At 29.1% G+C, this 14,440-nt stretch overlaps 1 protein-coding gene across 2 annotated transcripts in view; it reads left to right on the forward strand.

Annotated features, from left to right (window-relative positions):
• The first annotated feature begins 6,566 nt into the window (after positions 1-6,566).
• The window catches only part of LOC145313506 (transient receptor potential channel pyrexia-like), a 30,034-nt gene continuing 22,160 nt past the window's right edge, over positions 6,567-14,440 (forward strand). The window contains exons 1-3 of one of the 2 annotated variants that reach the window (XM_080152944.1): positions 6,567-6,712; positions 7,804-7,915; positions 8,252-8,397. In XM_080152944.1, coding sequence (XP_080009070.1) covers positions 6,635-6,712; positions 7,804-7,915; positions 8,252-8,397 — 336 coding nt within the window. In that variant the 5' untranslated portion in view covers positions 6,567-6,634. Of the gene's footprint in view, positions 6,713-7,803; positions 7,916-8,251; positions 8,398-12,586; positions 12,777-14,440 lie in introns of those variants that run through there. The other variant, XM_080152945.1, reaches the window with a different exon arrangement.

Genomic DNA, 14,440 nt, shown 5'->3' on the forward strand with positions numbered 1-14,440 from the left:
TATAATGTTAATGATCTACTTATCCTATAAGGGATATTATAATTCATTTTTAAAAGAATAAGAGCGGAAGGGAGGAGGGGTATTTTTTATCCAATTTTCCTTTAAATATTTTTAATATTTAAATGAATTTTACGTGTCATATTTATATTTATATAAATTGTCAAATATACTGAACCTATTTGTGATGTTTTGTTAATATCCTGTTTTATAGTATTTTATTGTTCGACATAAAATACAAAATTGTAAAAAAATTTACGTTTTTATTTGTTTTTCTAAAATAGCGTGGTTACTCTATAAATGTTAGTGTCTGTTAATATGATTCCATTTTCCTATTTTTTTGGTATTAACCTTTAATCATATACATCTATAATACAAAGTAGAACGATGTCTGTCCGTCCGTCTGTCTGTCCGTCCGTCCCTTAAGATCTCGGTAACCACTGAACCGATCGGATTCTACTCTTCAGAGTATCTACCTATTGGTCCTGTGGTGGTTTTAAGCTATTTTCTTGGGGGGTGGGACACCCCCAACCCCCCAAAAAACAAAAAAAATCCCCCCCATTTTTTTTTTGAAAGAAATATCCTTGGTCCTTTGTAGAAGATTCCTTTGTGGAAGATTTCCTTGATCCTTCTTATTATTTTTTTTTACAAATTTCATCTTTTTTTACCATCTCTTGGGGCAAAGCCCCTACTAGACGCTAGGGGCGAAGCCGCTAGTAAACATATAAAGGGTGTGCAAATTAGATTTTAAAATTCAAATTGGGCGGCTTGTGTTAATGGTAGAAAAAAGGTACGCATACTATTAGAACCGATATGAAGTCTACTTTTAGAAAATTAAAAGAACCTAGTAAAAATGGCTGACTCAGATTATGACGTCAAAAAAATAAACCAATGAGAGGCCACTATTAATCTTACCATTGGTCAATTACAGTGTATACTGGCCTCTCATTGGCTAATTTTTCTACGTCATAATCAGAGTCAGACACTTTTACTAGGCACATATCATTTTTGGAAAGTATATACTTTCCGGAAGCCAATCTTTATGAGGAAGGTATTTTTAGAAAGGGGAAAATATGTAGAAAACACCCATGTGAATTAGAAAATCCGCAGAAATCATTTTAAAAAGTTATTGGCAAACATTTGCAATGTTAATTTGCAAAATTAATTTTATGCCCTAAATGACATATTCTGAAATAAATCTTTTATGAAAGTTTATTATCTATAAGTTTAGGACATGCTTAAGACATAAAAAATATTTTCAGTGTTACTTTTTTCGCCCTACATGTGAAAAAAGGCATTTCTCACATTTTATTATAGAAAATTGCATATAAACAAAATAATTTTTTTTTTCTACAGTCAACATAATAATTGGGATAAAATCTTTCATTTTAAATGTAGAAGTCAGATAAAGAATCCTTTTTAGAGCAAATATAGTGCAAAAAGTAACCAAGACGTTTTAGCAAAGTATGAATATCTAATGAAATAGATACTTTTAAATTTTGATATACATATCAGATAAAAATATATAAAAAAAAGAGATCAAAAACTATAAAACAAGGTATATATTTTTTTCACTCTGTCACTGAATAAAGAGCACTTTTAGGTTTGATTTTAACCAATGCAGCACTTAAACACTCATTTTTCAAGGTAAATAAACAAAATGAATGCAATTATACAATTAAGTCAGTTTAATAATACAGTAAGCCTTTTTGTAGCAACTTTTTTGTTGTTGAAATTATTTTTATTTCTATAATAAACTGTATTAAAATCTAAAGATTTGAAAATTCGTAATTAAGAACTTCATTTTTACACTGTTTAGACATATAAATTACAAAGAAAAAGATTAAATCCTTTAAGTTTGAATAATACTTTATATATTAACATAATAAAAACATTAAAATTGTTAAAGATTAAAAAAAAAGATAAAAATAAGTAATTTTTAAAATCATTTTGTGTCGTCTTCATAAACTATTTCCCCTTTTATATTTTAGTCTGGTAGAATTCATAATTATAAATAACCTTTCTTGAGCATATATATGTTTTATTGAAATTAATTATAAGAATGTAAAACATTGTATTCTAATCAGGTATTTTATTTGACTAAATTTTTTAAAACTATACAGCATGCATGTTTGTGTCAATAATGAAGACATTACGGGTTTTTATGTACAAAAAGTTGTTTTAAAGCAAGAAAAAAATATAATCTTTCTAGTAACTAATATACAATTTCGTAGTTTTAAATATGTCTGTATTTTGGTTTCTAAAAAAAGTACTATACCAACAAACATGCATGCCTGAAAATTAGTTTCAATATTCGAATTAAACAGGAAAAAGAAACTAAGTCGTCGTTATAATTATTGTTTGTTATTTTTGGTGTAAGGTTTTTTTAATGAAACTTTTTTGGATCTCGTTAATTCGATTTCTGCGGATTTTCAGAAATGAAATCTACGCATCTTTTTTAGCTAGATGGCATTTGTCTGGTTAAGATTGGATAAAAAATTCTTTGGTTGGTTAAATTTAATAAGTGTGTAGGTTCAATAAAAAGCGATTCGTATGCTACATAGTTTAGGAGCTTCGTGTTAGAATGGCCCAACTAACTTTAAACTTGACCTGCAAATAAATTCTGGGACATTTTACCACCTAGCTCCTAGATTATTTGTACACAGGAACCGTTCTTATATTTCCTAAAAGTAGACTTCATAGTGGTTCTAACGGTATGCGCAGCGTACCTTTAGTTACAAAAAAATATGCGGAGTACCCAATCGACAGAGGGAGCATCAAAAGTACGATGGATCAAATGTATTAAACAGGATAAGAGGGCCAAATATCGATGCCTTTTGACCTCTCGCTTTACTTTAGTAGCTGAAAAGTCGAATAGCCAAAAGAAAACACAAGAACAAAACTAAATTTCAGCAAATGATTACATTTAAATATTGAATACGACTTTCCCAACCTTCTTTTGTCTACCTGCGCGTAGTGCAAAGTCGCGCGCGCTCCCTGTTTCAGGAACCTTTATGCACGCGCGTCGCACTAAAGAACAAAATTTGTTGTCAGCGTGTAGTCCCTTATTTCCAAATATTTTTACAAGTTGGGGATTTCCCACTCCTCTGAGAATGAACATTCTGAAGCAGAAACTTTTGAAAATTGTAAACATGGATCTATCACCATCCGGGATTAAACCCAAGGAAATTAAATTATAAAATAAGATATTTTTGCAGCAGACTCATTTTTTTCTTGGCTGCGCTTGGTTATGGCTATTCTTGACTAAGGGAACTCTCAAATATCTATAAAGGAAAACTCAATTGCTGTTTTAACTTAAGGATTAGTATTTGAAACGCGAAAGGTATCAAAAAGTTTAATTATCCATAATACTTTTTATAATTGTTTTGATATTTTAAGCACAGTCTCATGAACTTTCTTTAAATTCTACAAAGAACAAATGTATGCAAATACATCCCTGAAATAGGTTTACAAATGTGGTAGATAGGCATACACAATTATACATTTAGGGAATATACCTATAAAATCAAAGAAAATAAAAAAATATATATAATTTTTATCGCATCGTAGTTACTTTTCTGCGGATATTTAAAATAAAAATTATTAGTTTTGGCCGCTTGGGGCTAACAAAACGGTATTAATTTTAAGATTTTTATTTTACTATTCGTTGAAAATTGTCTGCAATTCGATATAATACATGATTTTTCAGTTTGGCTGATAACTGGTCCTATCGGTTTCGAAGCCACACTTGAAAATAACTTAAAAATCCTAAACTATCAACAACAAAAAAATCCAGGAATTAAAGTAATAAAAAGTTTCTAACCATTTGTATTTTGTTGATCTCTGTAGCAGACAAGTTGTATAGACAAGTTTTTTCATTATTTATACAACATTCTCTATATGCTTATATATGATGGTTATAAAGCATGCTCTTTCAAGGATGTTATGTGTTACATTAGTCATAATTTTTTGTGATAACGTTTATTAATTTCAAGTTTTATGTTAAATTTAGTGATTACGTGATAAGAAAATCAGTTGCTATGTGAAAAGATACATATAAAAGGTTAAAATGAATTATATTTCTCAATTTGTTACATTGCTATTATTGGTTTTATTTTATTTTTCTCATTGGTTTTGTTCATTTATAAAAATAGGTAAAAACATTAGTCAATTATTACTATAACACAAAAAATTCAAATGTCAAAATTTCAGGCATAAAAATAAAAAAATATTCTTTTTATAATGTTAATCGTTTTGGTGAAAATCTATCATTAATCACAATTGTCATAGGTTTTTAAATTACAATGATACCTTCCATTTTATAGACATACCTATCTTGTTTGTGATTCTACCAATTATTTTGCTATAACAACTCTCATATAGTAATCAATATATTATTACTTGGATGTTGCACCAGATTTCCATGTACTCTGATATAAATTGTTGCTCGTAGCTAGTTACAATAACGATAACCCCCATCCACTACTTTTACCTCATCCCCTTCCCTTATATTGTATGAACGAACTGACCAATAAAAGAGGTCCATATTAGCAAGTTAAATTGACGACAAATTTTCATTTTCATTATTTCCAAGTATACCCATTTATATAATGGTTTTTATACATATATCATAATTATGTTTTCCTTTTGTTATTTATGTCTAATTTTGTTTTCGCTGCGCTTTTTTGTTTGAATATAATTGTCCTTGTAAATGATAAACAAGGCACAGTTTTGAAATATTATTTAATGGTATGTTTAATTTTTGCTGCACCTTAAAACTACTTTTTATACATATATATTCAAAAATACAATGTTGGAATTTCTATACTTTAATACCAATGTACTTCACAAAAGATTGAAACATTCATTACCGGTAATGGATTTATTTTTAATTGGATCTTACACCAGATTATCAGGTGCTCGAATAAAGTGAAACTTGTAGCTGGCTAAAATAACGAGATCCCTCATTCACCATCTTACCCCAATCTTCTCCTCTACTACTGGACGAATGAACTGACATCTAAGCAACCTAAATTGTCGACAATTTTTCCCTGTCATAATATCCACGTACATTCTATCCATTTCAACAGTTTGTAATTGTATAATTATTTAGATAAACAGACGTACCAGTATACACAAATTATTTTTATTTTAAATGTAGTGTTTCTTTAATAATAACAAATGTTCTTTAATTCTATGTTAGTTAAGAATCATGCTAAAGCTTTTCTTTGAGGCTATTGAGTCCTAGTAGACCAAGAATTTACGTAAGTTTAAAGGTACAAGGGCAATTAGCTACTGATTGTAAAATTTAAATTAATATTTGCTTTTAAAAATCTATTTATAATGTAAATTTTAGTCAAAAAACTTTTGAAAAATATTTGAAAAAATCTTCCTCTGAATTAACCTCCCTCTTTGAATGTATTAACAAAATACTTGTTTCTGTGGATTAAACAAATAAATTGTATTAGTAAAACAATGAATATTGTGTCCATAGGGAGTACAGCAAATATTTGATAATATATAACATTAACGTGTTATTATGACCTAATACTTTAAATATACTCGTTGAACTGCCCTTAGCCTCTAGGGAAGGACGATGAAGTATTACCAATTCAGACTGGTATGTTCTGTGATTATAAGCTACAGACAACAAAAAGTGTGTTACTTTATATTATAGGATTTTTATAATGTATTATAATAATAATTAATTATATTAATATAAATGTATCTCCTTATTATATAGCTTGCATAGTCATAGGTATATTTTAGTAAATTTCTTTCTGTCCCCAAAAACAGGCAAATGTAAATTTTCAAAGGATTTTTACTATGACATACAGCTACTTAAAAAATATAATTAAGCTATAAAGTAAATATAATTAAGCTATAGTTTCGCTGTGCTTCCAAAATCTGATTGCAGTATTTTTTGCTTGAGTCATCAAATTTTAATTGCATTTAGAATTCATTATTAGAAAACAATTAGTTGAATGTTTTGTTTGTCAATTCTTAGTGATTACATTATTTCAATTTTATAAAATGATGTGATTGAAACCTTTATTAAAATAAAAAAAAATCGGAGAATAGTTATTTATCGCATCGTATTTTAGTCATTTTTCCGCGGATATAAAATGTACAATTAAAAGATTAAAGCCATTTTTTATCCCCGAGATGCTGAAGGCACGGGCTAAAAAACTGGTTTTAATCTTATGATTGCACATTTTTATATTCGTAGAAAACTGAATATAATTCGATGCGTGGCATAATTTATCAGTATGGCTGATAAACCGGTTCTAATCCACCGGATACTAATCGTTTTCGGATTCATATTGAAATATTTGTTTTAGTGAGACGAATATTATCACTCCTTTTATACAAGGTCAGCATTTGAATATTTTTTAGAACAAACTTCGATGTAAATATGTTGCTAAATTGCTTCAATACAGGATGCTTAATAAGGACATACTAACATTTTTAAGACTTATCTAAAATTGCCTAATCGTCTAAGCAATCAAAATTCTAAAGATTTTAAATGATAAACGATATTCATATAATAAAGGAAAGTGAAACTTTTTTATATCATATATTTTTATTTTTCATAAATGTGAAAATAATTGATGTTTAAGGATAGAAATCCTTGAAAATGTCCAACCTGAATGATAACGACCTTCAACCTATACAGACCAGTACTCCAAATAAAACAGGACAGAAAGATAATAAGGTTAATAAAAAATTCATGTTAATACAATGTTAAATAACTAGCGGCTTCGCCCCTAGCCTCTAGGGGCTTTGCCCAAGAGGTGATAAAAAAAATTATTGCGAGAGACCATAAAGGACCATGGAAACTCCTTCAAAAAAAAAAAAAAAAAAAAAAAAAAAAAAAATGGGGGGGGATTTTTTGGTTTTTGGGGGGGTTGGGGGTGTCCCACCCCCCGAGAAAATAGCTTAAAACCACCACAGGACCAATAGGTAGATACCCTGAAGAGTAGAATCCGATCGGTTCAGTGGTTACCGAGATCTTAAGGGACAGACAGACAGACGGACGGACAGACGGTCAGACGGACAGACAGACATCGTTCTACTTTGTATTATAGATAAGTTGATGAAAGCAATTTTATCTTCTCCTTTTATTTTTCTCCAATGATTAACTAAAATTTAAAAAACAAGCTTCGCTACTATTGAAAGTATCATATTAATGGATATACAGTGTGTTTTTTTTAAGTTTTGAAATTTAGATTTTACTTTTTTTTTTAATTAAAAACTGAAATATTTTTTGTTGTTCTATTAATTGCCTTAAAAAACGAAGAAAATAAGCCATTAATCATTAAATTCTGATAACTATAAGTGGGGTAAAATTGCTTTCATAAAAGTTCTCATAAAAAAACACACTGTAGAATACTTGATATGGATATTGTGAAAGATTCTCACATACCCTAATTCTCCCAGCTGGATAATATAACGATACCTCTCATCCGCCCACGTATGACTTTACCCCATACCTACCCTAACACTAAGTGAATGTATTGATCAATATATGAGAACTATATTAGCAACCTAAAATGATAAAAAAATTCACCCGTAATAATATCCACGTATTCTATATCCATTATCATATATTGTTGCTAATTAAAATAGTTAACGCATCGTATTATAAACAGCTTACCCGCCAATAAAACTGTTTTTAATATTATGAATGTACATTTTTATATTCGTAGAAAACTGAATATAATACGATACAATACATGATTTTTCAGTGTGGCTTTTATATTATCGGTTTCGAAGCCATACTGGAAAATGTTTTATCTTAATTAGACTCCTGGGGATGGTAGATTCATTTGGCCCGTACCAGAAAATGTAGAAAGTCCCAGAAGGTTGTCAGGCTCGGAAAATTTATCTTTTTCTGGGGACCAATTAGCTTCCAGAGGTAAAATAATAATGTCAGATTTGCTTTTTGCTTCTCAATCTATTAAAATGAAGTAAGTCTTTGGTAAAACTACATGTAAGTGTTTTAAATTTTATGTGATATTGCTCTTATAACCCTAAAGTAATGGATGCTGTCTACACAGGTAGATTTGTCTCTTGGGAGGGTTGTGTTGTGATACCCTCCCCAAAAATAGTAATAAGCCTATATAAGACCTATTACTTTGTAAAGAGAACTATATCAGTTCAGAAGTTGGCGAGATTTCAGTACACAAAAGCAGACAAATACACTCACAACCTCATAGTCATCATGTTACTTTTATACATTTTATTTTGACAGGACAAGAAGCCGCGACTATGAATCACCAGTCCTTCAACCCTGGTGAAGCCTCTGCTCCTGTGAAGGATGGCCCAGTTATTACCACCAGAAAGAATTATTCTAATGCAAAGCCAATGCCTATCAGGCACAAAACAGAAAATGACTTGGTGAGTAAGATGTTTCTATTTGTTAATAAATCTTATCTACAGCTGGGTTTCAATTTATTCTGGGCTTTAACGATAAAGAAATCTACAATATGAAAAATTACTTGTTGATTCTAAAAATTAATTTTGTATTTGCTAGGTTTAAATTGTTCTACTTAGTGAAAATGTCGCTTACTGCAATACGAGAATATTTATATTTCGTCCAAGAACAACGTAAAATTAGTATGTTAGACACAGGTGTGGGTAGTTTAGGTTATGCTTAGGTTTATAGAACACGACATGCGAGGGAAAAAAATGAATGTCTTACCTTGTGTTTGTAGATACAAAGAATTTGAATGTTATTAGTTTTTATTAAAATTTTATGAAAAGTCAATAAAACCAGCCACTAACAGCCACTAATTCAATTAACAGTAAGATAATAAAATATTTTAACAAAGTTTTGTATTAAAAATCAACAAGGACATTCACGCTCACAGAGAGGGAGTGTTTCATATTGTGAATTAGCAGATGTGGATGGGATTTGTTGAAGCACAAAAGTCAAAAATATCTTGAACGTCATTGCTACAGTAAACTCTTATTTTATACCTATAATCAAATATCAAACTTACTTAATAAAAAGTTAATGAGTAGCTAAATGTTTCAAGAAAAAAAGCTTAAAACTTTGATTACTTAAATACAACATTATTTTTTTATGAGAAAACTGAAAAGACTTTTTGTTCATCATAGTTTTCTACTATGTATTTTGTAAATAATGATAATATATGAAAACAAAATAAAATATTTGAAATTATTTCAAAATTAAATCTTTTCTTTCTAAATGCCTAAGATGTTAACATGTTTCAAAGAAATTAGACATGGACATATATTCAAAAAAAAAATTACCCAACATAAAAAAGTAGCCTAAAACTAGGAAATATGGAGACAATTTTCTGAAAAATAGAATAATATTGGTCTTATGGACAGACAGGCGGACTAACATCAATCTATTTAATTGAATCTTTTTATTACAGCTAATTTCTGCAATTTACTTTTTGAAAACTTTTTTCTTTTCTTTGCTAATTTGAATGTGAGCATGAATATAATATAATCAGGGAAGCATAACAATTTAACAAGAGCCATCAACGTATACATACAATACAAAATTGCTAGAAATTTCAAATAGTCAGTCCTTTTAATGAAAACATAGGCTATGGTCAACTTTAAAAACAAATCAGACTGTTGAAATTAACCCTTTTATGTTGGTTATAACAATAAGTTTCAGATTAGATTACTTAAATTTAGTTCATAAAAATTAAACAAGCATTGGTCACTTAGATTTGCTTTTAAGTACCTTATTTGTGTTTACTACATGTCAAAAGTCATCATTAGTACAAATTAGGATTGGCATAAATCACTACAGAAAATCTAAAGTGTAAATATTTTAAAACAGTATGATGGAAAATTACCAGAACCCGTAAAGGCTAATTCATTATTATTGTGTATAGGAGAAGTTACTTTTTATAAATTTCAGTTAGAATGAATGAACATATATTTAATTGATTTAAGTATATTCAGCATAAGAAGAAAAAAGATAGTTTCACTTCAATCTTTGTATTTCTTCAACAAAATCAGAGGGCATGACTTTTTTTTAAATTGAAGCAAATTGTTTCTATACTTTAGATCTTATGGTTCATATTCCCAAATGGTAACGTGTAAAAACTTGAATATCTCTTGGTACAAATTTATCTATGCTAACTTATCCTCTTATCAAAAGGTTTATATCTATTTTGGGTGAAATTGTGACAACTTTTCTGAAATAAACCACAACCCTTCTAGCCCACCCTCCCCCAAATTCTCCTAACACCTTTAGAGGACTATCGCTCATACCGATGAGAGGCCATCGTAAGGAACATGCACTTAGAAGTTATATTTTAAATATTATCAATTTTACTTTTTAATATCTATGGATGTTTTCATTCTTGTATCTTGTTAATTTTTGTTTAAGATTTTATTACTGGACAGTTACAAACTTTTTACTGTCTTTTTGTTTTAATTAAATAAGGCATAATATTTGAAGGTTATTGGTGTTTATTTTTATGTACATAGTAGTTCAAAAGAATCTTAAGAACTGTCATAGAGAATCATGTTTATCTTGAGATTTTAAACTATATTCTGAAAGTTATAAATAAATTTTCATTTTTTTATTAAAAAAATATAAAGGGAGATTATATGTTAAATTTACATATATCAGTCAAGGACATCCAAGCTTTTATTTGGGAGGGGTTGATAGTCACCCCTCCCCCCCCCCCTTGGACGTCGTTCCTGATATTAGTCAGACAAAATTTTCAGGTTTTCAATGTACTGTAGGTTGAAAAAAAGGGAAAAAGCTAATTGTAAACTAGCTTCGCTCCGAAAAGTCACAAACAAACAACAAAAAAGTATCTATTTGGTGATTAGCTAATGGTTATATGTTTATAAATCAAAATTAGATATTTTTTGTGAAAACCAGCTTATACTTGATGACGTCAATGCGTGATACCCTCATATTATTTTGGTGTTCCTTCATTGTTGTCGATATCAACAAAGATTTAACATAAAAAGGGTAACAAAGCCCTACATATATTTTAAGCGACATGAAATACCTAGTCGAAATAGGCTTGGCTGTAATTTTTTTATAATATTTGTCATTTAAATTTTTATTCTCAGATATTATTTTTGATCAATCTATTTTTGTTTTTTAGCTATTGCATATTTTTTTGTTGTGTGAATGTATTTACACTTATTGGCGTACAATTAAATCAAAATTCGATAGCTTCTCTAAAATATCTGAAAATAGAAATTACGCAAAGATGACGCAAATGACGTTTTTTAAAAATGAAATTTTTTTTTATAATAATAGCTAATAAAACAAATTTCAAGCATAACTTTTATCCTACTAAAAATTTCCAGTATGGCTTCAGAACCGATTAAGATCCCCTGGATTGGAACCAGTTCTCAACAATACTGAAAAGTCATGTATAGCATCGTATTATAGACAATTTTCGCGAATTTTATAATAAAAATCATAAAATTAATACCTACCAGTTTTGTTAGCCCGGGGCTTAGAGAAGCTATCTATAATACTAATCGAAAATTACTATTATCCTTATCCATTTATATAAAGTAGTATAGTTTTTTGTTTTTATTTACTTCTGGCTGTACGTTGTTACATATTTAATAGTTATATAAGGTAGTAATTAACAATAAATTAGTAACGGCAATTTACAATTTAAATTTGTTGAACTGTAGCAACATATTTAAAGAACTTTGAAGGGGTGTATCCAGAAATTTCTGGTTCATGTACAATGAAAATAGGGGAGGGGTAAACGGGTTTGAAAAGATCCTTAATATCTGAGATCGAGATCTTCCTTCATCCAAAATTCTCCCAGGCAAGGAATTCAGGAAGAAAGTGCATGCAAATGACACAACATCAATAAAAACAAAGTTAACAATATTCTCAAAAATCAAGCCTTAAAAAAAGGAATTGTAAACACATTATATAAATAATTCCAACATATTATTTGAAGGTTGGAACAATGATTAATTGCCATAGATTTATTGTAAAATTGGCTGAAATAAAGAGATGTAAAATTGATTTAACTTCCCTTTACTTTTATGTCGGTCTGTCTGTCTGCCAGTCCGTTATGTTTTCTTTTTCCTTTCATTTGCTTGGCTGTTCTTACTAAAGTTGCTTCGCTACTTATGGATGTTGTAATCCTTGTTCAATCATCAATACATTTATTATCAATGGAAGAATTAAATCATATCTTAAATTGGATTAAATACACATTAACTATTCCCTTGTCCCTGAAGGCAGGGAAATACCTTCACATGTTTACTATATAAAAACTAAGCTTATGTTCTCTCCTCCCTTTTTCAAGAAATTTTTCCAGCACAATTTACTACCCTATCTTCTACTATTAGGCTTCCCCTTTTCATATACTCACTAACTCTCCCTCTCAGCAATATCTCTCTCACTTTCTCTCTCTCTCTCTCTCTCTCTCTCTCTCTCTCTCTTGCACATACCCTCTATGCCAAGAGTAAGATTTAAATGCTCCGATGGCTTTCGTTTCTCTCTCCCTTTTCCTCCATTCTTATTCTATCTTAAAAATTAAATTTACATTAGTCAGTGAATATGCTTATAGAAATGTGTATCAATAGTTTGTGAAACTATAAATCATATTCCAATGTTTTATGATTACGCTATACCACTATATATTAAATGAGACAATTCTTATAGAATAATTAAACAGTGAATTACAAAAAAAGTCGTGAGTTTAGATACTGAACATTTAATCATGATAAGTTTGACAAATTTTGTAAAAGTACCTAATAAATTTATTTATTAATTCTGTGATAAGAAGGTAATTGTGAAAAAATGTTCTAATTTCTTTTCTCGTATTTATTCGAATCCGGTTGATAGGAACCGGTTCTCATTCATACGAAAAAACTATGTCTAGCATCGTATTATATCCAGCTTTCTACGAATATAAAAATGTACGCGGAAAGCTGTTTATAATACGATGCGAGAAATAACTATTCTTTTATGTTTTTTTGTTTCTAATTTTCTTGGGAATAACTATCTACGATGTTTTTCTATCCTCTAGTTAAACTCTTCATATTTTAGATATATATAGATTTTAAAAACAAATTATAACCAGCAAGGATGAAATTATCCATAAAAGTGAAGCTGAAAAACAGACGAATCTAAATGCATCGCATATTTTATATGTTTATACCCCCCAGACGTTTATTTCTTATTATCGATAACCATATATTATCATTCCCTTTAAGGATTATCTAGTTATTTCTGCATTTCTTTATAGCTTCAGGAAATACTTAAAGGTATTTGAGCTAGTATAGCAATACGATTTCTTTAAGCAAATGGTAATCCATAATATTCGCAAAAGAATCCATTTTTTACATTCTTAGCAGTTGTTTGAAATATTTTTGACTGAATCATTATTAATTCAATCTCAAATTGAAAAAATCCGTCAGCTTAACTTAACCCAATTAATTAACATAGAAAAAAATTAATTTATTAATTCAATTTGAACCTGTCTTTGCAAATTTGCAAGAAGTTTTTAATTTGTGCAAAGAATAAAACCTAAAGGTAAAGGTTATACAGTAGATGTTCCAAGGTAAAGGAATCTTTAAAACAGTTTTTAAAAAGCCATGAAAATCTCATAATAAATATTCAACCATCTATCTTTAAGATCAGCCGAGCAAATACTATTTCCACCATAGTGGAACGGACAGATTAAGTTAGTTTTGAAATAGCAACGCTTAAGATGTACTTATATGTGATAAGTTCTCCAATATTTATTTAAAATTGCGTGCTTTGTGTTGGTTTGAAAAAACACCAAGGAAAATTTAAATTGGCTTAAATCACTTATGTTAAAACTTATCATTTTACCCCAAACCACTGAAGTGAAATGTTCATATTAACTAATTATTTCATTGTGAGTATTTTGGTTTTTTTAGCAACGAATCTTCTCTTTGATTTAAAATGGCCACATGTGAATATTTTCTTGCCATTATTCAATAAGTAGCTTCTTAAAAAATCACTGTAAAGTTCTGACTAGAACCATTTACTCACACATATCATTTTTGGAAAGTAAATACTTTCTTGAAGCCAATCTTAACGAGAAAGGTATTTTTGGAAAGGGGAAAATGTGTAGAAAACACCCATGTAAATTAGAAAATCCGCAGAAATCATTTTTAAAAGTTATTGGCAAACATTTGCAATGTTAATTTGCAAAATTAATTTTATGCCCTAAATGACATATTCTGAAATAAATCTTTTATGAAAGTTTATTATCTATGAGTTTAGGACATGCTTAAGACATAAAAAATATTTTCAGTGTTACTTTTTTCGCCCTACATGTGAAAAAAGGCATTTCTCACATTTTATTATAGAAAATTGCATATAAACAAAATAATTATTTTTTTCTACAGTCAACACAATAATTGGCATAAAATCTTTCATTTTAAATGTGAAAGTCAGATAAAGAATCCTTTTTAGAGC

The sequence above is a fragment of the Acartia tonsa genome, chromosome 3 (assembly GCF_053477335.1).
Source record: "Acartia tonsa isolate MP-2025a chromosome 3, ASM5347733v1, whole genome shotgun sequence".
Lineage (NCBI taxonomy): Eukaryota > Metazoa > Arthropoda > Copepoda > Calanoida > Acartiidae > Acartia > Acartia tonsa.